The 23,369-nt window shown below is 45.2% G+C and overlaps 2 protein-coding genes across 5 annotated transcripts in view; both read right to left on the reverse strand.

The window, feature by feature from the left end:
- Positions 1-271: 271 nt before the first annotated feature.
- slc15a1a (solute carrier family 15 member 1a) lies at positions 272-5,465 on the reverse strand. Its single transcript, XM_062533888.1, has 21 exons — positions 5,425-5,465; positions 5,185-5,326; positions 4,978-5,097; positions 4,691-4,790; positions 4,493-4,583; positions 4,116-4,199; positions 3,921-4,003; positions 3,673-3,759; positions 3,490-3,579; positions 3,162-3,206; positions 3,020-3,052; positions 2,817-2,905; positions 2,624-2,705; positions 2,370-2,489; positions 2,078-2,218; positions 1,924-1,970; positions 1,720-1,827; positions 1,508-1,625; positions 1,292-1,426; positions 924-1,031; positions 272-810 (listed from the first exon to the last, which is right to left on the reverse strand). Exons 1-21 carry the CDS (start codon positions 5,429-5,431, stop codon positions 586-588), a joined length of 2,055 nt encoding a protein of 684 aa, XP_062389872.1. The 5' UTR covers positions 5,432-5,465; the 3' UTR covers positions 272-585.
- A 1,892-nt stretch (positions 5,466-7,357) lies between these two features.
- Positions 7,358-23,369, reverse strand: part of zmp:0000001200 (dedicator of cytokinesis protein 9) — an 87,963-nt gene continuing 71,951 nt past the window's right edge. For all 4 annotated transcript variants that reach the window (XM_062533892.1, XM_062533890.1, XM_062533894.1 and 1 more), the window contains exons 31-53: positions 22,251-22,429; positions 22,036-22,149; positions 21,803-21,914; positions 21,564-21,697; positions 19,600-19,714; positions 19,136-19,202; positions 18,972-19,019; positions 17,821-17,957; positions 16,904-17,019; positions 16,645-16,782; positions 16,317-16,499; positions 16,050-16,163; positions 15,664-15,879; positions 15,183-15,240; positions 14,277-14,383; positions 12,966-13,088; positions 12,685-12,798; positions 10,958-11,104; positions 10,638-10,848; positions 9,822-10,012; positions 9,251-9,351; positions 9,012-9,150; positions 7,358-8,616 (exon numbers count right to left, since the gene is read on the reverse strand). In XM_062533892.1, the coding sequence (XP_062389876.1) occupies positions 8,491-8,616; positions 9,012-9,150; positions 9,251-9,351; positions 9,822-10,012; positions 10,638-10,848; positions 10,958-11,104; positions 12,685-12,798; positions 12,966-13,088; positions 14,277-14,383; positions 15,183-15,240; positions 15,664-15,879; positions 16,050-16,163; positions 16,317-16,499; positions 16,645-16,782; positions 16,904-17,019; positions 17,821-17,957; positions 18,972-19,019; positions 19,136-19,202; positions 19,600-19,714; positions 21,564-21,697; positions 21,803-21,914; positions 22,036-22,149; positions 22,251-22,429 (2,990 nt within the window). In that variant the 3' untranslated portion in view covers positions 7,358-8,490. The remainder of the gene's footprint in view (positions 8,617-9,011; positions 9,151-9,250; positions 9,352-9,821; positions 10,013-10,637; positions 10,849-10,957; positions 11,105-12,684; positions 12,799-12,965; positions 13,089-14,276; positions 14,384-15,182; positions 15,241-15,663; positions 15,880-16,049; positions 16,164-16,316; positions 16,500-16,644; positions 16,783-16,903; positions 17,020-17,820; positions 17,958-18,971; positions 19,020-19,135; positions 19,203-19,599; positions 19,715-21,563; positions 21,698-21,802; positions 21,915-22,035; positions 22,150-22,250; positions 22,430-23,369) is intronic.

Below are 23,369 nucleotides of genomic sequence, written 5' to 3' on the forward strand. Positions count from 1 at the left end.
TTAACCATGTGACACATCTATGACAATATTGACAATATTATAGCAATGGAATTATGCAATCATTATATGAAACTATTTAATAGCTGTACAAGAATGTTAGTCTCTGTTAAGAAGATACATTACATTATATGAAACAATAGGTTTGTTAGCATAGTAGGCCCTGAAAGCTGACAATCAACAAACAAGACGTCATAATAAAAAGGCAAATAAACAAGTTAAACATTTTCTCTCTAAACACTTTCTTTTTCAATAAAACTAGCTTAAAGTGCTTACCAAGCCTATTGAACAAACATTTTTTTGATATTTCATACATTTATATACTATGATAACAGACAAAACAATTTACAGACAAAACACTTTATTCTACATCCTGTAGTCTTCAAACATACTGAGATTGTGCAGTATAGGCCTACATAATATCCCATGTTTGTATTATGTTCTGTGACTTTTCTTTGCTTTCATTTAAAGCCAAGTAGGCTATTTGTGGTAAAGTATATTTCATACACTGCCATTCGCAAGGCCCTGATTTATCTGTCAGGACAGAAGAGAGTGTGCTTTTGAAGTAAGGCAGTCTCTTGTATCTTTTCACATTTTTGTTTGTTTTGCTTTTTCGTCTTCCTCATCATCATGTTGGACAGAGTCTTTTTCCTTCATTTCTAATTTCTCATTTTCCTCTGGAGACAATCCCTCCTTTTGTTTGAATTCAGCCTCGATTGCCACAGGATCAATGTAGGTGTAGAAGTGGGCCATGATGGAGAAGATTACACAGACGGCAATCAGGAGGCACGCAAAGAGTAAGTACTCAGCCCACTGTCAAGAAAACACAAAATGAAGGTTAGAGAGAAATACATTTCCATAGATGCAGTGAGGATAAAGTTATTAGCAGCACCAATTAATAAACTGGTTGAGCATGAGTCCTGTACCTGTTGATCTAACTTTGCCACCTGAGCCACGATTAGAACAATAAAGTTGCCCACAGCTGTAGTAAGCAGCCAACCAGCCTGAAGAACAGCCTTCATGTTGCTTGGTGCCTGAGAGAGAGTGGACAATTTTATGAAATACATGTTGTCACAGTCAGTGTTTCCCTCAGAAAGCCTTGCATTGATTCAATGGAGGACTATTTGCCCAAAGATATTAGACTAGATTCAACACAAATCCACAGAAGTTGGTAGATTTATCTTTTTGCAATCAGCGGTGCAAGGCTTAAATAGGCTAAACAGCACTGAGATGGCGCATGAAAACATAGACATATACAGTATTATATCTACATAGGGATATTGTTGGCACCTACCTGTGAATAAGAGAACTCCAAACCCGTCACAGAAAAGACTACCTCTCCTGCAGTGATGAGGAAGTATTGTGGGATCTGGAGAGCCATGTGAACACTGTTGGGTTGGATCTCCTCAACCTCCGCAATGTTGCCACACTGGATAGAAGACAATCAATCTCTTAGTCTGAACGCAAAATGACAGCTGTACCTAATTGTTTATATTCTTAGTAGGCAAGCTCTTACATTTTCCCACAGTGTGCTGGGAATGATGATAGAGTAAGCACCTCCAAATCCAAGGGTTTTGGTGAACTCACACTGCTGTCCAGCATTAGGCCCAGTGATTGTGAATACACGCCTTGATATAAAAAGAGTAAAGATTACAGATATAATAATTTGACTCTGTAAGAGATATCTAATTCAGGAGATTAAGGCTGTAAGGCTGAACTCACGTTCCATGTGCCATCAGGGAGCGGTTTGAAGCCATCATTGTGCTTATTTCACCATAGTCTATCCCGCTAGTAGACACATTCACTGTTGTGGACAAACCGTTGATAAATCTGGGCAAAACAAACACATTTGGTAAAGCACTGGGCCAGGAAAATATTTTTTTTATTGGTTTAGTGCATTAAAAAATACATTACTGCATATCTGACCTTAATGCATTGTTTCCTTGATCGGGTTTGGCAGTCAAATCATCAATCTGTTAGGCGCAATCAAAGAGATATCAAATAAAACACATCCTAGTGTTAATAAAGATTAATAGTAAATGGTGCATATTTCTAATGGTGAAATATATTAACCACTCACCAACTTCATATTGTTTCCAGAACCGATAACTAGAGTCTGTCTCTTTCCCTTTATCACATTGAGTATAACTGGTCCAGGTGTAGAAGTGTTCAGTGAGACAGATATGCTGTCACTGTCAAATGTTATATACTCCCCATTTCCCTAAAACATGATTTAGGGAGTTGGATTTAGTGGGATTTACACCAATATGTTGAGAATAACTTTTCAAATGTATCATTACATTCAGATTTTGTATGTCAGACAATTCATATTAAAGCATTCATATGAAACCAACTCCTTCTTTATACTCTACCTGGTTAGGTCCAATTGCAAATGGCTCGATAGGTGGAATAGTTAGCATCAGACCAGTATTTTGCAGGTTTAGTACCTGAACTTGGCTCTGAGTGCTTGAGGGGAAGACAGGCAAGGTTTTCTGTTGAAATAAAGCAAAAATATAGAAGAATTCGGCTACAGTAACTGTATAGTTCATACAGTACATTTAGAACTAGTGCATTTCAATGACAAGGGTTAGGGCATGTTTAGCATACGATGCGTGAGTGCACTTACATCGATCTCAAGCTGAACCATAGAAGCAGAAACAAAGGCCATGGCAGCAAAAAACATGCCCACTGTCATTCTCCTCAAGGGTCTGTTGGAGAAATACATGGTCATGTCTTTTTTGTCAAGACCAAAAGATATGTCATCTGTATAAATCCTGATGCTTTGCTTTTACACTGTAGCTGTTTAAAAGAACACTCACGAGAAGTTCAGTCCACATTTCTCAATAAGTGGGTATATAATCCGGTCAGTTATTGGAACCAAAGTGAGAATCAAGATGGGGTTTAACGTCTGTGAAATAAAATGCAATTTGGATGAAAACACAATCTTAGCAGGAGGTTCTGTGCATATTAAACAACACTGAATAAGGGTCATCAAGCAGAAGACTTAAATCATGGCACATACCTGCATTTGATCAGGCTGCAAAATTAAAAATCCCTGTATAAAGACAAAAGAGTGATGAGTCGTGGTGAGACGAAAGTGATGGTGACCAAGTGTTTAAGGAGACAATGTCAGGTTACTTGGGTGGTTGAAAATGGTAACTTACAAAGTCCCCATTCATGGTGGTGGCTTGCAGAGTCCAGCGAGAACCCTGTAGATATTAATGTTTCTGTTTTAGTGGTATTCTCACAGGCACTGACTGCATATAATCATAGATTAACTCACACCAGAAACCTACAAGACATGTTTTTTTTTTGCCCATGTCCTCTTTGGGTCATTACATTTCTGTTGAGGGACATTGAGTTTCTGCATGAGAACGTTTCTGGCGTGCACCAGATGTTTGTTAATTGCATACAGTATGTCCCTTTAGGGGCTCCGTTATACAGTCATTTACTAAATATGTAGTTTGAAAAAGATGAAATGCCCCAAGTTACCTTTTGGTCAAACAGGGTCCAGAACATGGGGAGCGGTAGATAGAGGAAGAGGACCTTCAGAACCATCTTGATCTGCACAATCAGAAGTTTCTGCAGGGGCAGGAAGAGAGAGGTGTCATGTTCAATGCACTGGTCCCACTGTAATATCTGATATGTGAGATGTGTGGGCTGGGAAAATCATACATCATATTTTTCAGTGGCCCAGTCCAGCCAGTGTTCTCTTTTTGGATGTTGGTCACTTCGGTGCCTGTAGCGGTTCTTAATGGCAAACTGTAGCAACAGGTAGAAGAAAGATATTCTGTTACTGTAAGTGTTGAAGAGATACTGCAAGCCTCACTGTTATATTTCAAACCTCACAACATATATTTAAATTCTGCTGAGCATAATCATAAACACATACAGCCAAATTCATAGAATACACTTGTACTTACACCAATGCATTTACACACATCCAGCATGATGTTTCCTTTTGGAGCGGTTTTGACATACATACCACTTCCCATTATGAAAACAACTGCAGAGACACAAGAAATGAATGCCATTCAAGTATACTCACAAAACTGTACAATTAAGTGGTCCTGAATTGAATCTATGCTCTCCAGGAGGACTGAGAGAGCATAACTCACCTAATGCGACCACCATGAGAGCAGCAGGGACACCAAAGGCAAGAGGGTAGCACTTCTGCTGACTGTAAATGCCGCACTCCTGACCTGTGTGGGTGGGGAGGACACATTGAGTCAGCCAGACCCTCGCAATGTTAAAGAAGTACGCAATTATGTGAATATACAGAGAGAGAGAGAGAACGAGAGAGGCAGAGAAAGAAAGAGAGAGAGAGAGGGAGAGAGAGATGGACCTGATTCTACTGTATGGAGGTTACAATGCATAGTATAATATTTGTTAAAGACAGTACTACATGTGCCATATGGGAGATGCCTCTGCTATGAAAGAGGATATACCAGTGAAGTGAAGGACTGAAAAGTTTGACATTTGGCTCCCCACTTGCCTCTTAGAATTGGGGTGACGATGGTGGAGAGAAGGCTTCCAGCGTTGATGCACAGGTAGAACACGGAGAAGAAAGTACTCCGTTGCCTTGTCTGACGAATGAAATGGAGGACACATTAAATGACAAACGTCTTGCAACTCATTTCCGGCTCTATGTAAAGGTTGTGTCCACTGTGAGGGAGAGGCCCAAGCTCCTGACCTGGTGGTCCTCAAACTGGTCTCCTCCAAAGGCAGACACACACGGTTTGATCCCACCTGTTCCCAGAGCAATGAGCAGCAGGCCAGTCATGGAGAGGGCCCTGTGGCAGAGAGCACATCACAGCTGTGAGGTAAAATAATGACACTGTATATCCCAGGCTGCCAGTGAGCCAATGGATGTTATATAATGTAAGTAGTAGCAGAAGTGCAAAATATTAGAAAAGCACTTTTTCAATGGTATAATTATTAAAATATGTATTAAGAGGTGTGATACCAAATGCTACTCACACATGAAGAGTCATGTTGTCTGGTGTGCCATCTCTGTCTGTGTCAGTGATGTCATGGATGGCACTTACAGCCATCACAACCTGCCCAAGTGCATAGACTATTGACAGGTATATGATTGTCCTGCAGGGAGACACGATTTGAGATGTGAAAAGGCAAGAGTGATTTTGTGTTTTTAGAGGTAAGAGGTGTCAATTAACCAAGACTCACTTGAACTTTCCAAGCCACGAGTCAGCCACGATGGCCCCAAAGATTGGGGTCAGGTAGCAACAGGCCACGAAGACATGGTAGATGGAGGTGGCCAGATCATCATCCCAAAGCAAGAAGTACTTGAAGTACAACACGAGCACAGCTGGAGATATGTGAGGGGGAGATATCGGGGTCAACTACTAAACAATACTGTTCCATGCTGCTATCACAAAGCCATATGCGGCACATGTCATTACTTACCTCGCATTCCATAGTAGGAGAATCTCTCACAGAACTCGTTGACCACGATGAAGAATATGCTGAGTGGATAGCCACAGCACTCCACCTTCTGGTGGAACAAAAGAATTGTTAGAGAACAAAAAGGTGTGACTTGAACAAATGATGTCTCTACGCACCACGCAATCGCCTTCTTCTGCACGCAGGTGTCATTCACTGGACTGTCACTGGATTTTCATAACTAAGTGTCCTATCCTATGCCTCATTGCATTGAGATGCATAAAATCAAACATACATCCATGTAATCTGCCATTTGCAGTAAAAACAAAACGAAAAGTTACTTTTTCAACAGTTCTGCTGAAATGTTGTGGTCAACTGCTTCTATTGTGATGTGCAAGGAGGTCGTTGCGTTATGCTATAATAAGAAGACCACAAAGTGCCGAGAGCACGAGTGCAGAGAGTGAAACAAGTTGCACAAAGTTGCAACTATCACTACACAACACCAGACTAGCTTGGGAAGCAATGGACACTTTTTGGAGGCTTTATGACCTGGACTTCCAGCACTCAGCCCAAGCCCCTTGGGTTGAGTAATGTAAGGCAAACTGTCATTAGATTATACAACGGTAGGAACAAATTTCATGGTTCACTCTCTTGAATTCTAACCGGTGAATCCAAAGGTGTGCTATCTGCCTGGATACACAATGGCAACCACATGCGAGGTAAGCATCATCTGGGGCCTTGTTTCCATAATTTGAGTGAGGCTCTCATCTCAGGTGAAGGTGAATTTTACAGTAACTACATCATACAATGATGTGAGGTTGGATCTTTTCCTGGAGTCCACCGTCACATTCTGTCTATTTCATTGATTTCCTTTTCATATTGTCTTATGATATTTATGTACTATCAATATGACCTGGCTACACATCACATATCAACCTTTGTGATCTCTTAGTGTTACATTAGACAGATTTTATTGCCTTTTGTGTTATGATTAACCGATACTATAGTCAAAACTTTGGCATCTCTTAAGAGCTGTCAAGAAAAGTGATATTTTCATTCATCAAGTAAGATGAATCGAAAGTACAGCTATTTTAAACTGTAGTGCTATAAAGTACTACACCACATACATAGGGCTGAAAGATTTATAGATTTTTAGTTGAAATTTGAACTAATGCTATAAACAAATTGCAAAGAGCACATATCATTGTGTTAAATCATCAAGTACATATTGATGATTTTTTTTCCTAACACATTTTTTTTTCTATATTCAATAGGATTTCACCCAACAATGTGTCCATAACTTTGTATTCGGGTAATACTGACCGTGAGAATACCTTACTCTGGAAGTATTCTAAATGTGTCAAATGCCTCCTCAAACTAATGGAATTGATTTAGGGCTTGCTGAAGATTAAAATAAGAAATAAAAAATCATACAAGAAAAGTGTCTAAAGGTTACGGCAGACAGAACTTACCTTTGACTTTGTTTTTTGATCATCCTTATCCTTATCCTTATCCCCCTTTTCTGTTGGATTAATAATGTGCCACTATTAGTGTCGGATAACTATGGTAGGGTAATGATAAAACTGATGAGCAGATTTGCTTTACTTTTTTGTTTGATCTTTTCTCACCTGTCATGATTGCAGAGATGTGCTACTCCCTTCTTGCCCTGCTATATCCGTGTGGCCCAGTAGTAGACTCCTTGTGGGAAGACTGACTGGATTGAGTAGTGTGAGTATTTGTGTGAGGTCTCTTATTAGACACCAGGTGGAGGGGGGTGGACTGTGTCCTGTTTTATGGTGTCTTGTGCATAGACACGAGGGGAGGACAGTGGGAGAACAAAGCATAGCTGGGCTACATTTTACATTTAATGTGTTGTATCACTGGAGATGAATTGAAAACGAACTTAAAGAAACGTAAAGAAACAACACAATAAAAAAAGTGACCACATGGAGGAGTATTCAGAGAGAACTGAATGACTTTTATTTAAAAGAGATGTATTAGGGGGACATTTCTGTTTAAATACAGCAGAACAGGGACATTCTGTTAAATAAAAATAAAAAAAAACCAATTCCTTCCCAAATATAAAATGATTTCATTAAACACTTAAAAGGAACACTAAAATGGTAAAAGCTTCATATTACATCCACAGTAGGCTCCGTCACTGGTTTCACACTTCATCGCTTTGGCAAGAAGAATGAACATAATCTTTACAGTGTATGAAATAAACACAGCAAGAGTTCTTGCAAATATTGCACTCCTTTTGTATGTACAATAATAAACAGCTTGGAATATACTTATGCCATGGCTTCCAACAGTTAAGAGTTCTCAGTCTAAGACACTGAAGTGACGGACTGCTCCGGGGTTCAAAGAGCAATCTGTGCGACACAATGCTACTTTGTAAAAATACAACACAAGTGAATGAAGAGATATCAGGTTCTGTGCCACAAGTAAAATAGAACTAGAGTATGGAAATTTGAGTACTGTACATATAAAATAATTGTAAATAAACAATACAGATGAATAAAATTATATTAAAATGACTACAAGGTTGGCTGAGTAATTCATGCATGTTGTGTGTGTATGTGTATTTGTGTATGTCATTTTTAACATTTAAGAATCCCTAATGGGATGTCTCCACAGGAAACACTAGTGAACAAACCCAGACCAAGTCCAGAAGTGTCAGCCCACGCCCGGGCACCTCTGAAGCACTGTGGCCACCCTCTGCCATCACCCTCTCTCATGAGGCCCAACGCCTCCCAGCCACACGCATGAATGTTTATGGACAACAGACATCAAAATCATCAAAAATGGTCCCACATAGTGTTTTTGTCAAAGAAACAATGAGCAGGCCTCTCACAAGTCATGGAGCCCGACGGAAGGCTGAGCTGCTGATGCAGCCTGTGCATGGGATGCTTCTGCAAATGGCAGTGGGCAGATTCGGCATCCGTGATGGAACACTCAGAAGGGGGAGAGAGAGAGCTGAAGACAGGTGGACAGGTGTCCCCTGGGGATAGTGTTCCCACTGGCCAGGCGTGATGGGCAGGTGTGTGTGGGGGAGAAGGACCCCCCCCCCCCCTCACCCCTCACCCCTCACACCACGGAGGAGGAGCTGGGGATGCCCTGGATGCTGGCGCTGCTTGGCGTGCCGCTGATGGCGTTGAAGATGTGCATCGAGTCGGGAAGAACGCTCTTCATGCCCTCTTCCACCGGGCTGATCTGCGGAGGAGCGAGAGAAGGACAGCGTGAGCTCACAGACAGCAGCAGCAGCCAGCAGCACAGCCACTATTCAATGAGTTAGAGAGCCGTAGCATGGTGGATTAGCCTACCATCCGATCTGCTTGTGGTAGCACAAGGACAAAAAGAAGAACAGGGCTGTTATTTCAGCACCATTAATAAAGCAGACCATGCTGATGCTTACAGTGACACAGTGATGCTGTGGATTGCAATAGAACCAGTGAGAGCACTGTCACAACTGAGGGGCATGCACGTGTATTTCTGTCACAGCATGCAAAAAGCTTCTTATGTTATCAAGTGCATTCATATGTTGTGGGGATGGTAGGATGCAGAGACTGGGCAGGCCTGCTGTGAGTTGACAAAAGGCCCATTCTTACTGGCTCGTGCATGATGGCGGACAGCTCTCTGGCCAGGTCCCTGTAGTTGGCCTTCATCTCGTCATGGTACTCCTGCTGGTCCTCTTTGATCAGACGCTCGTTGATGCCCAGACCGTGCCCACAGGCCTCCACAAATTGCCTGGAAAGTGGAAAACAGTGTTATAGCGGGACGAAAGAGAATTACAGGAGTTAATGTGTGTGTGTGTGTGTGTGTGTGTGTGTGTGTGTGGTCATCTTACCTGAACACTTCTTTGAGTTGCTTCACCTTGTTGTCGGGATACTTTTTGGTGCTGCCGTCATCCAAGAAAGCTCTGGCATAAGCGAGTGGCCCTGCGTTTACCTGGGGGTATGACAGAACCTTCAGAGTGAGCAATGGAATATGCTGAGTCATGTTTTCCATCGCATATACTATCTGAAGACATTTAACTGAAGAACCCCATGCTTTTATTTTATATGCATCAACCAAGTTGTACACTGAGCATATGAAACATTTTCCACAAGGTTTTGCATTGGTATGCAGAGACTGTATGTGTCCACGTGTGGTGAACATGTGACTAAGCATTTTTCTTTGAGTGTGTGAACTCATGTATGGAGATATGCAGTGCAGCAGTTTGACTGAGTGTTTCTTACATGTGGGTGGGGGTGTAGGAATGTTTTGATGTACCTGTGTGTGTGTGTGAGTGTATATGTGTGTGTGTGCTTGTGTGTTTGTGTGCATATGAGTGTGTGTCAGTGTGTACATATGTGTGTGTGTGTGTGTGTGTGTGTGTGTGTGTGTGTGTGTGTGTGCCTTTGGGCATGTGTCTGCACCTGGACACTGATGCTGCCCTGCAGCTTGAGCTGGAGGCGGATCATGTCCACCTCGCTGGCGGAGCACAGCTGCCTCAGCTCGGCCACCTTCCTGCTCATCTCGTCGATGGCCACCTCGATGGGGTTCAGGTCGGTGTGGTGCTGGTACATGACGGCGATGCGCTTCTTCACGTACGGGAAACAGTGCGTGGCTGCAGGGGCACACACACACAACAGAGAACAAAAGGATGGCAAGCGCGTCTGACGCAAAGCACCGCAACCACGTTCATTATCCATTTACAAACACGTGCGGATGTGTGCGATAAGTGAAGATCTTCACATAATTGTGTTCCGAGGCACTGCAATCTGCCTAATCATCACGTTCCATCCTTTGAGGTGCAGCATTATCAGGTTCTGAAGATAAGAGGTCCCAAAGTACAGCCTCTCTGTCGTATAATAATAAAGACCCCTGATAAACAGCTGACATGCTCAAATCCTAATCTGTGTTTTGCACAGGAGAGAGACTGAGAGTAGACACACAGAGTGACGAGAGATGACGGCTGAAAGGAAAACAGCGGACATGCTGGTCTCAGTAACCTATGTGACGGAGATTTGGATGCCAGACAAATGCACAGAGAGAGAATATTGCAAAATCAAAGGCAATCTGTGATTGTCTTCATACCTTACAGACATGTAACACCTTACTAGCTGAAAACCTGTTAAAGAATACTATTTGTCATACTGTGCATAGTTTTCGGTCTAAATGTTATCATTTGGGAATATCTCTCTGTTGAAAGTGCTTGTGGGGTGGACACGGTTGGACTCTGGGTTACGTACTGGTCAGGATGGTCCTCCTTTTGCACTGCTCCTCAACTCCACCCTGCCGTTTGCCCGACACGGTGAAGGGCATCTCGAAGACGAAGCGGCGGATGTTGTGGCTCTTCTCAAAGTCGGTCCTCCTGTCCACCTGCTCCTTCTCCTCCAGATAAGGCGTCACGTGAGTGACCTGGATGTAGGCATACTTGGAGTCCAGGTCTTTAGGGTTTATCTGGAACCAAGCGTGATAGGGAAACGTTTGTACTCATAAAAAGAAACAACAACAGATGCACCTCAGACCTTTTGATTTGTAGCTATGAGGGAAGAAAACGTTCTCTCACCCTGCCAGAGTCTTGAATCATCTTCACATTCTCTGAGCCAAACTTGTCTGAGTAGAGTTTGAGGAGCCTCTGGGAGATCTCGGACAGAGGGGTGAGTTTGGGCTCCTTGTAGATGTACTCCTTCCCATCCTCATCCTCAAAGAACCCCTGGGGGATGCCAAGAAATCAGTCATGGAGTGCCATACATCATAGACAAACAACTGAACATGACTGTACATGAGTGAGATTTTGTAAAGGTGGTCTAAGAATTGGGATGAACCTCACAAACTCAAAAAATGACATCGTCAACATTCCCCTACATTCCTTATGAAAACAACCAGTTTTTGCTTGTGATAACAGAATGACGTGTCCTTGGAAAACCTTATTTCCCAAAGATAAAGCCATGGGTGTACAACGCTGAGTTATGGTGACTTATCTATATTTGATTTTGTGCAAAAGGTCAAAACAGACAGCCTCTATATCTTAAGTGGTCAAGCTCAAGGCTCATCGCACAAACACACTGAATGTAGGAGTATGTGCACAGTGAGATGAATAAGAGGATTTATAAGGAAATGAATGAGTATCTTTTCTCAAGGGAATCCCTGAGGCGTGGTGATGCATTTTATCCAGGTCATCATTTCACTATTCATTTTCCATACAGTTGATCAACTACACAATGCTCTAGTGAAGTGGATCAAGGTATGACGCCAACAGTCTGTAGAACTCCAATGTGAGCAGTAATGAACTAGCACAACCAACAGAGCTATCACACTCCTAGCACGCTAATGGGGAATGAGCTAGGCAGCCCAATCAGCTCCATTTACCTCAGTCCCAGAGTCAGTAAACTGGTACTGCTACAGGGTCACAGGGCGATAGAAAACAAGTCCAGAGTTATTCCAACACTCCCCGAAAACATCTCAACAGCACTCGAACAGAACAATGCCAATGGGTCAATGATGTTACGCACTACTACGAGCCTGTTACAAAACCACTCCACTCACTAGTTCTTTTCAGTAAAAACCACAGAACCACAACAAAGGTGAAAGCAAAGGGTGAGCAAAGGTTGAGTTGATTAGTGATCATAATAAAGAAGCCGATTGTGTATTAGAGGGCTCACTCCAGTGCTTCCAGCACTACTACCACATGCAGGACAAGCCACAAAGCAGTATGGGCGCAGGACAGGACAGGAGCAGATTAGCGGACAGCAGCGCTGTGCCATGGCAGAGGCGTGGTGATGGATTAGTGACAACACGGCACACCACACTCAGACGACGGCACAGCCCAGGGCAACTTACCGCCGCCTTCACAGAGGATGCAAAGCAGAGAGAAACCCATTAACATAACAAGCCAGGGAGAAGAAAGCCTGGCGTACACCATGCTCATGACCATGCTGTGTCCCCGGGACAAATACCCAGGGCAGCTCTCATGCTGAAATCAATCAATTACTTCATTGCTATCCAACTCTTATCATTTAATTGATCATTTACTGAAGGCCTGCACCATGTGTGAAAATGTGAAAATCATTTTGAGCTAAATAAAATTGAGCAACCTTGGAACCAAGAACACTTTGGATGATGTGTCTATTATCAACTGACTACATGTAATTTTGGGCTTATTAAAATTTAACAACCTTGAAACCAAGAACACGTTGGATGAAGAGTCTCTGTTATCAACGGACTACATGTCATCATCCCTCTTTTTATGACTCCAGCTACACTAACTGGTCTGGCCCTGGGCCTCTGTCTCACCTGGCCGAAGAAAGCCACTCTGAAGTAGGTTCCCAGCAGCCGCTTGCCAGTGTGCATGACCTCCGTCACTTTGCTGTAGGCTCGGTGCAGCGTGTCGTACAGGTGAGCCAGTTTCTACAAAGAGCAAAAGACACAGGTGGAGTCAGGTATACAACACTCCCAATCCTCCCACTGGGGCATCAAGTGTGCCCACACCCACCCTTCATCATCCAGCACCCTCCAAAAACAGCTGCATGTTTGAAAGTGCTGCTTGGGAAGAAAGAGCGCGTTCGGTGCGTTACCTCAAAGTCCCGGCGCTTCTCATAGATGGGGATGATGAGTTTGTAGACGTCGGAGATGAGCTCGTAGCGCTCAGCCTTCCACAGGCCGTCAGCACACTCCTCCAGCAGCTCCATCAGCACGTCCTGCGGAGAGAGAGCAACACTGGACATCACGCCGCAGCTCCACCCGACACAGCACCTCACATCACACAACCCAGCTACATCACATCACATATACACAGCACCTCACATCACACAACCCAGCTACATCACATCACATATACACAGCACCTCACATCCCACAACCCAGCTACATCACATCACATATATACAACGCTTCACATCACACAACACAGCAACATCACATCACATATACGCAGCACCTCACATCACACAACCCAGCTACATCATACACTTCAGCCCACAACACAGCAACATCAAATCACATATACGCAACACTTCACATCTCACAACCCAGCTACATCAAATCACATATACACAACATCACACAACCTAGCTACATCACATCACATACACACAACACCTCACATCACACAACTCAGCTACATCACATCACATATACACAACACCTCACATCACACAACTCAGCTACATCAAATCACATATAGGATGGCTATGCAATCAGAGTACATGTGTGTAGTGTATACAGTAGTGTATGTTTGGACCTAACTTGGGCCGCACAACACCTGATGCTTTTTGTAACCACACAAACCCAGGGCCCTTGCCATGGGGCATACACTGACTGTTGATGTCTTTCATATAGTTGGGCAGGGATGAATATGATAAATATTTATTATATAGCGCCACTGGAACCGCTCTATTCCTCCTTTAAATAATACATTCAACATAAACACACGTCCTGCTGTGGAGTAACATGAGATGTTTAATTCAGTTTACAGTATGCTCTGATCTCAGAGTGGTCTCTCTAGTTCAGTGTCCAGAGGACATTGAGTTGAATATAGTCGCACGTATCTGATTCTCTGATAAAAAATGACTGAAGATAGCATCGTGGCTATACAGTATATGATAACACAGCTGGAGGGCCAATTGTGATTTATGTCTGTTTGAGATAAGCTCTGGAGATAAGACGCAGCTCCTCAATCACTCAAACTCCAGTATATTACTTCACAGACCTGCAGGTTCCACTGCCCACAGAGCACGGTGTGTGTGTGTGTGTGTGTGTGTGTGTGTGTGTGTGTGTGTGTGTGTGTTTGTGTGTGTGTGTGTGAGGTGCAGCCTGCTGAGGGGGAACAGGGGAGGCCATGTGGGTGTGTGTCTGTGTGTGTGTGTGTGTGTGTGTGTGTGGCTCACCTCGTTGAAATGCACGTCCTGCATGCCTACGTCCTCCATCATGGAGGCCTCCTCGTCGATGTTGGGCGTGACCACTCTGAAGGCTGAGCATCCCTGCTTGAACATTCCTGAGCCACACAAGCACACACACACAAATGCTTTTTACATCATTTTGTCATATGCAGTCTTTTCTTCTTAAATGATTTGTGCTAGTCAACGTCATTAGCTTCATATTTGTAAATGAATGTACTTGTGCACAGCAGTGGCGGTTAAAGGTCAACGCTCTCTTTATGACAGCGAGGCGGACTATTGGTGATCACTCCATTGCCGTCTGATCATTACATAACACCACGGTAATGAGAACAACAGAATGGCACTGGACCAGTCCTGCCATGCTTCATCAGATGTACAGTACCGCTCACAGAGAGAATGCAACTAGTCCTTGAACCTCATGCAACACACACAAAAGATTCTCAAAATGCTGTCTTTGCAATGCCACAACTCTGCAGGCATCTTTGCATGTCCTACAAGCAACTCACTTAAGAAGACCATAAAACATAATCCAATCACCGTGCCTTAGTGAATATTATTTATATTTATTCATTAGACAGAAACAGAGTGTGATTTCCTAGCTCACAAATATGTAATGTAGTGAGTAATCAATTCATGCAAAGTCCTTCATTTGCACACTGAGTAGCATCACCTGCTGATAAATGAAGCCCTGCATCAGCAGGTCACGTCAAAGATCCTTTAACCCTCTCTGGTCACGTTTTATTCATTTTTAATTGAATTGTTCATTTAGATTGGGACAGGACAGTGCATATTCATTTACATCAGTACATACTGTGTTACTGTAACTGCAGTAAGTGTGCTGCAGACTCCATCCCCCCAGTGAGAGACATGAGCACCCCCAGTGGCCACACTCACCTTTCCTCTTCAGGTACTCCGACACCAGCGCTGCTACGTGCACATAACACATGGCTGCCTGCAACGCACAAGCATATCATTCAGCACTGTGTTCAAATCAATAGCTGCTCAAAGGCCTCATAAACCAAAATAGACTGTACACTTTAGGATCTGCATCGCAGTACTGCAGACGGTAATGCTTTTATATATTGTTAAATATAATCTTATAATCTATTTTCAGATGGACTGTAGTAATGAGCATTTGAAGGGAGTAACTTAAACATGCCTACTGCCATCACAAGTGATGAGAGGGAAGATGGATGAGGGAGTGTACAATGCAAGTATACTAATGTGTGTACTGTGTAAAATGTATCTAAATGTATGCTAATCCATGCCATGAGAAATGCATTTCATGTACTGTGGGCCTGCAGCAATGGTACTGCACTTTAGGAGAGCCACTATAGTAGCGGACAAGGAGTCAGGGGTGGGCAGCGGTGATCACCTCTGAGAGGTCGCCGTTCTTGACGTGGATGCGGGCCATGCTGTCCAGCCAGGTCTTGCGCAGCTCCGGGGTGCTGGCGTAGGACTTGGCCAGGCTGTACTGCAGGTCCACCAGCATCTCGGGGTCCCGCTCGTGCTCCTTCATCTGAGCCGTGGCCATCAGCACCGTGCGGATCCGCTTGGTCAGGTCCTTCACGTCCGACGGGAACGCTGTGTTCTGCGGACACGGGTCAACGACATCCCCCATGGCAGAAACACACAATTAGTCTAATAAGAGACTCCTACTTGAGCTGCCAACAAATATGACTCCTGCAGAATATTACTGTACACATCAGCACTAAAAAAGATGGCTTGTACTGTAAATGGCATGTCTGCTCAGTAACTGACTTTGATGGTCTTGTCGCTGTTGGCACAGTTGTTGATGATGGAGAGAGACTGCTGGAAGCGGGTTCCACCGATCCCGATGACATCAGCGATTAACTGGCTGACCGCAATGACCACCTGAACAAAGACACGAGCCAAGCAGAACCATGAGTCAGCAAAATGACCCCACAAGAGACCCAGGCACAGTGAGCAAGGACATTTTGAGCGATGACCTCTTCTCGTCCTTCACCAGGTGCTTTTATTCAGGGTAAGTGCGCGTTGTGGGCTCACCTGCAGGTGCGTGCGGACGAAGGACTTGCGGCCCGTGTAGTCAAAGTTGCTCTTCATGAGGAAGTAGAGCAGGTGGGCGGCGTCGCTGCGGATGGAGCTCAGCTTGGAGTTGCAGCACTTGAGGATCTCGTAGCAGAAGGCAGCGCACATGTCCGCTCGGCCCTCGAAGAACGTGCACGGGAACTGAGAGCACAGAGGACATGGTGCTCAGGATGGTGGGCTTTACAGAAGCCACTACTCCTCCAAGGCTCACTCACACTCTCACACTCACATACTGTATACACACACACACACACACACAGACACACACACATCATTCCTTGCTTACTTTGTAGATGAAGGTCCTGAGGGAGGTGAAGACCTGCTTAAGGGCTGTCTCCGATTGGTTGATCTGCAGGAAACAGAGGTGGACCTGGAAGACCTTCTTCATTAGGGGGTTGTGCCCATGGTCTGCACAGAGCTGAGTCTAGGAGAACCGTTAGAGAAATGCTGTTAGGTTGACCTGTGACTAAAGGCCTGTTTACCTGACAGTGCACCATTTAAGCCCAACGGCTCAGTCTCCTCCCAGCAGCTGGCGGGCTGCTCACCTTGAAGCCCATGATGAAGATGCTGAGGGTGTCCAGCACGGTCAGGCACACCTCGGTGGCCATGTTGGCCTCCAGCAGCGACTGGTTCAGCACGTCGGCGTCCGAGTGGCTGTAGGCTGGAGGAGAGAGACACAGGACATTGCTGTAGCGAGTTCCCACCACGCTGACCCACAGTTCCACTGTTACAGCCCACCGGCCACAAGAGCCGCTAGCATTAGTACAGTCCAGAGGCCAACAATAGTACATATTAAGAGGAAATGATGACGTAAGAGGAAATAAAAGAGTTTTATGGTTTCTTTTTAAGGAGTTCCTGAATATGGTAGGATGTTACGTGAGGAGCAGAAATGAAAAGAGATGGGCTAATGGCAAGGGGGCATTCCTAGGGAGAGGAGAGGGGCATGCTCTTAATGCAATCCAAATGAATGCCTGAGGAGCTAAGAGGAGTCTGCAAGCTGACTGGCGACCTGATACACTCTTACCATGGTCTACAGAAATTCCAAGTATACTTGAAATCTTTCTTACACTGAAAACACAGAGAGATGGACTTTGTTAAGAGAATGCCGTGGCCCATTTTGTCTTCCACAGACAGAAGCTCTTTTGCTTTCAGAGGCATCTTCTGGTACAGCAGCCATTGTAAGTCTACAGTATGTGTTTAGGACTAGGTCCTGCATGGGTTTAGACTAGATCCTCACTGGACACTGCTCTTACTTTTGCACCGGTCTTCTGTGTCTAGCTAATGTTAAGCAATACTAAATCTGACCTTGTGGTGGTGACATGGGGAAAGTGTCTGAGGTGTGAAGAGTGGTGTTGATGCTGAGGAAGAGGAGTAGGGTGATGAAGATGGCCAATGGGCGTGGGAATGGCGGCCAGAGAGGGGAGGTGCGGCGGGCGCCGCGGGCGACGAGGCGGGCACTTACTGTGGTTAAAAGTGTATGAGTTATCCAGGCTGCTGAGCTGCTGTAAGCGGGCATGCATCATTCCCGCCCTGTTACGGGACACAGGCAGAGTCTGAGACTTCCGCTCATGTGCTATGGGTCCCGCCCCTTCCTGGTGCCTAATGAGGAAACGGGACACCGTTAGAAGGGTGGCCAACTACCCGCATGGCCTGGGTTAGTCAAGCAGTCTAACGGAGCCGCAATCAGATCACCAGTCCTTTGGGAGTCTTTTGTCAATCAGGGTACAACTGGACAGGCGGCACGCAGCCCAGGAGTAATCAATAAGACTAGCAAGGAAGTGAAGTCCAAGACAATCTGAATGCAAATATCTTATATTGAAATGTTTTTTGGTTTATTTTAATTGTAAACAATAGCAAACATTGTGCATAGCAACCAAGTGTGCACTGAGGTTTTGGTGTGCATGCAGCTAAGCTACAGTGATTAGCATCAGGGCTACAACAGATAAAGCACCAGCAGAGAGCACCAGCATGCAGGCAAACAGTGTGATGCACTAGTCAGCTCTGAGCCGTGTGGCTGATGCAACATGGGATGATGTTAGCACAATGACCAAGAGAGAGAGAGAGAGAGAGAGAGAGAGAGAGAGAGGTAAACGCATGCAGCACACTCAGTCTTACCCAGGCAGGAGAGGGCGGGAGTCGAGTGCTTTTTAAATACTATTAGACTTGCCAGCGTTTGAGTGAATAGAGGAAGAGAGAGAGTGGCGGCGGGTTAGTGTGAGCGGTCAGCCCCAGCCCGCTGTGTGTCAGCGCTGGAGTGACCCAGTAACAGTGTGTGTGTGTGTGTGTGTCTGCGCTGTCTGCTGTGTCACTGAACGTGAGGCAGTGTTGGTGTGGAAAGCTGCAGTTCCATGTGTACCACATTTATAGGACTTTACATGAAGCACGACAGGAGGGCCAACACTTCCTCCATAAATATACTTCACATAGAGATAAGCTCAATACTTTAAACTTCCTCAAACACAATTTCTCTGCACATATTGCATATTATTTGCACCAACATGAACATCCTTCATTAAAGGCATTAAAAGGGCTCTTTGCATGCAGACAGATTTGTGGAACACACATAAATACTATTGTCAACTGAAGTAGGAAACAGTAATTTAGAAACATTACCTTGCAATGTATCTTTTCCCCATATATTTGAACTGATGAAGGCATACTCTGAAATCAAACATAACACACAAAGCTGGTGAGAATATGTAACTCCAGGGCATATTTTTGCAGCAGATCTTCTGTTCACACATGTAATGACAACTTCAACAAGATCCACAACTTACTCAATGAGTGTGAAGAAATCCATCAGATCACCAGAGGAGGCCTTGTTCCAGTATGTGAACAAAGCATCTGCAAAGAGAAATGATCAAATCAGTGTACACTCTAAAGGCCAACTCACACCAGAACCATTGCAAGCAGTTTTCAGTCACCTGTCTGACATCCGTCTATTGTTTGAGATTCCATTAGTATCAGTGCAGCAATTTAGACTGGCGACGCTTTGCACACAAATGACGGCTGACCAGAGCGCGATGTGTGATTTGTACACATAGGAAAACACATGGATAAACACACTGTCACGTCACGTCTGAGTCGGAGGCCATGGAAATTGATTGATTTTACGTTTCACTCTTGAGGTGTATGCTTGCATGGATAACATTCTTACTATTCCATTCTTATTCAGTGTGTGTGTGTGTGTGTGTGTGTGCGTGTGTGTGTGTGTGCGTGGTGGTCGGTGGTGGAGGCTCACCCTCGGACATGCTCTTGAGGACGTGCAGGAAGCACATGAGGAGGCTCTTGATCTCAGCCTGATCCAGTTTGTCACAGCGCAGCATGGAGCTGCCCAGGGCTGAGGCCGGCTGGTTCTGAAAGCAGCGGGAGAGATGTCAGGTCCTCAGACACACACACACACACACACACACACGCACACACACACACACACACACACACACACACACACACACACACACACACACACACACACACACACACACACACACACTCACGCAAACCACAAACAAACAAATACCCATATTCCATACAGAGGGGAAAATCTGGACTGTTGCATTCTACGGAATAATCCACACTACAAAGCAAGTGCTTGATTTTCTGGGGGGGAGGGGAGGGCGTTATTTGGTCGAGGGTTTGGAGGTTTGACAAGTGGAAGGTTACTGTCCAAGCCACTACATGAAGCAGGAGGAGAAACAGACAGAAGCAGTGGACTACCACCACTACCACAGCGCAGGGGTTGGCACGAGCAATGCTGTCTTCCTTTGCCAGCAGAAGGAATCGTCGGGACCAGTAGAACGCTTGAGGAGTGACTCCATGGAAAGAGTGAAGCTATGTCTTTTTTTCTACAGACTTGGGCTTAAATCTTCGGTAGGGATTTAACTACAATAGTATCCCAAAGAGTGAATTTCATGAGTGGAGGTATCCATAACAAGTGTCATAACAATAACTAAATTCAGACATTTACTGAATACGTCACTACATATCCCAGACAGTAGACCTGGATCTGATCCTTAACTAGCCCCCAAAAACTACAGAGGAGCTTTGAGATGAGGTCATGTCTGGTCAGAAGCACACATTCACACTCAGCGCAACATGGACACACACACTTCACATCCAAACCTCTCAGCAGAGACACACAGATGAGATAAGTGCATGCGGTCACTCCACACCTCAACAATACCAATGAAGCTGGCTTCATGCCACCAGAACGGTGCGTGAGATTTAGATCCCCTCCTGGCAAAGTAAAGAGGGCCAGTAAGGAAGCAAAGCACATATATAGGCAGTCATTAGCGCAAACACTCTCTCACACACACACACAGATTTTGAGAAAGGAGCACTCCTGGGTGAGAGGGGATAGCAATCGTAGAGGGGCAATTTGACTGGAGAAAGAGGGGGAGGGGGGTCAGAGTTCAGAGTTCAGAGTTCAGAGTGGGTTTGGTACTTGGAGCGCGCTGCTGGCGTGTGGGCTCTCGGGCAGAGAGGGGATAGAGAGCAGAGAAAAGTCCATGGTGGCGCGCTTGACGCGGGCCGAGAGCGTGTGGTCGTCGGCCTCGGCAAAGAGGCGCAGGACGCTGGCCGAGTGTCTCCGAGCGAATCGAAGCTCCCTCTGCTGGAACAAGCCCAGGAGGAGGAGGAGGAGGAGGAGGAGGAAGGGGAGTCAATGACACAATGAGATAATGCCTGCCTTGCCAGCCCCATGTCCACTTAGAAGGGGCATCTCTCTCTCTCTCTCTGTTTCTGTGAACAACAAACTCTTCCAACACATGACATCTCTCTGGACACAGACAGACAAAAAAGTCACTTTTTTCCCCAATTTCTTTTGAACAGATACAGTAACAGTTTCCATGAACGTGGTGGTACCCATTCAAGAATCAGGCTTTCAAACACACAGCAGGTCTCACATTACGGCATAATTAGCTTAGCAGCATGCAGCTGTGCTGTGCGGATGAATAGATAGGAGCGCACGAACCAGAGAGCCCTGCCACTCAGACACCTTCCTGGCACTGGAGGGACTCTCAATAAGTAATGAGCTTCTTTAGAGGGCAGATGGCCGACTCTAATTGCTTCCCAGGAAAAAAAGGGCCGATTGTCAGCAAGCAACTGGAGCAAACCTGAGGCTGCTCCTCACTGTGAGGCTCATGCCTTGGCTGATATATATGGCAGAAGTGAGTGTGTGTGTGTGTGTGTGTGTGTGGGCAGTACCTTGTCCAGGGAGTTGGCCTTCTCGTGGTTCCTCTCAGACAGGCTGTTGCCGGAGTCGGTGCTGATGAGGGAGCCGCGGGAGTCGGCGTGGCGGACGGCATTGATGTTGGGCGTGGAGGTGGCGTGAGGCGACGCTGTGGAGGGACAGGCTCAGTCAGCATTCGTCTCGTGTCAATCAAATGTGTGTGTGCTTTGGAGGCTCTCTACACCTCTCTTGCTCGTAACTTAGCAACACTTACCTGTGCCAGAGATGACCCCGAACACATCCTTATGAAGGCTGTTCTCAAGGATGGTGCTCGATCTCGGAGGAGTCATGGTGATGTTCGTGAGGAGAGGGTCATCTCGTCCATTCTGAAAATCAGTAAACAGAGAGGAGATGCACATGCACATTAGCATGAGAACTGAGGAGTCGAGTGTGTGTGTGTGTACTCTTAAAGTGTTTCTCCTCATGACCACTAGGTGGCAGTCCTACATTATTGGAGTGGTTGACGAACGGGGAGACCTCCTTCACGTTGAGCCGGTGCACGTTCTCCTGGAGGAGCCCAAAGAGGGGCAGGTACAGGGTGGCCAGTCTGGCCTGCTGGCTCTACAAAACAGTATCCACATGACCCATTAGGACCTTCACAGGCTCTACGCGTGCACAAAACACAGGTGACGGCAGGTGGCCTGGACGAGAGGGGCGCTCACCTTTGTTGTGTAGCGGTCATCGAAGGTGTGCTTGATCATGAGGTTCTTCAGCACCTGGATGGAAATCTGTCGGATCTCTCGGAACTCCTGCAGCGCCCCGCCCACTTCTCGCAGCAGAAGGCCGACCAGAAAGTGGTTTTTGCAGAAGTCGTCCGTCAGCGAGTAATCTAGCTGGAGATCTGTGGGGTTGAAGAGTGGAGTTAAAGGAGTTGAGGGGGGTGGAATCGAACAGAGGGGTGTTTTTTTTCTGTTCCCTTTATTGGTTTAATACTCTGCAAGCAGTTTTGCTATAAACAACTCCAGTGATTTTAGCCTAACAACCAGTGTTTGACCCCAAATAGACATAATCCCCAAGAGCGACAGTCAACTCTGTATGAACTTCCACTGAGATTACAATCATTGCCTGAAAACATGTTTCTCTGTATGACTTCATGGTAGAGCTAAGTAGCCTTCCGCCAATAAACTGATGTAAAAACAACCTGACTGATCAACTAGCATCAAGGCATGACGCTGTATATTTTCAAGAAAATAACAGAAAAACATTTTCATTCAGTTTCACAATAATGTACAAAGTGCACACTTCAGCAGACAAGCATACAGAGCAGAAACACAGCGTTGGAAAACCAACACGTTCTAGACTATACACAAGCTCTCCTGTCAACCAACACTTCTCTGCTGATTCAGTTTTCCACTCTTAGGTTTCACATTCAGTGGAGGGCGGTGGGGAAGGCCATATAAATCAACCGATTTATGAAAACAGCATTCCACATTGTTATTGTTCATTGATTAGATGGGATGTCGGAGTATGGATTTTAGTTGGGAAATCAGTTGGGGACTACAGAACTTGGTGTGAGTTCACGAGTTACAATCTCAGGGGGGCTTAAAAAGTGTTTAGAGAGAAATTACACAAGTGCAGCCAATCAAATGGTGCAGCCGGACGACAGAAGCTGGGCAATGAGGCGGCAGGGGAGTGTTGGACAGTGGATCACACAACTACACATGTGGACATCAAATCTGACATGGCACAAATGTAAAATGGTGATTGAACATAGGATACAGGGCCAGTTGATTTTATAGAGCATGTGCATGGTAAAGTTGTTTATATAGTTTCTATAAAAT

Source organism: Sardina pilchardus, chromosome 4 (genome assembly GCF_963854185.1).
Source record: "Sardina pilchardus chromosome 4, fSarPil1.1, whole genome shotgun sequence".
In the NCBI taxonomy this organism is placed as follows: domain Eukaryota; kingdom Metazoa; phylum Chordata; class Actinopteri; order Clupeiformes; family Clupeidae; genus Sardina; species Sardina pilchardus.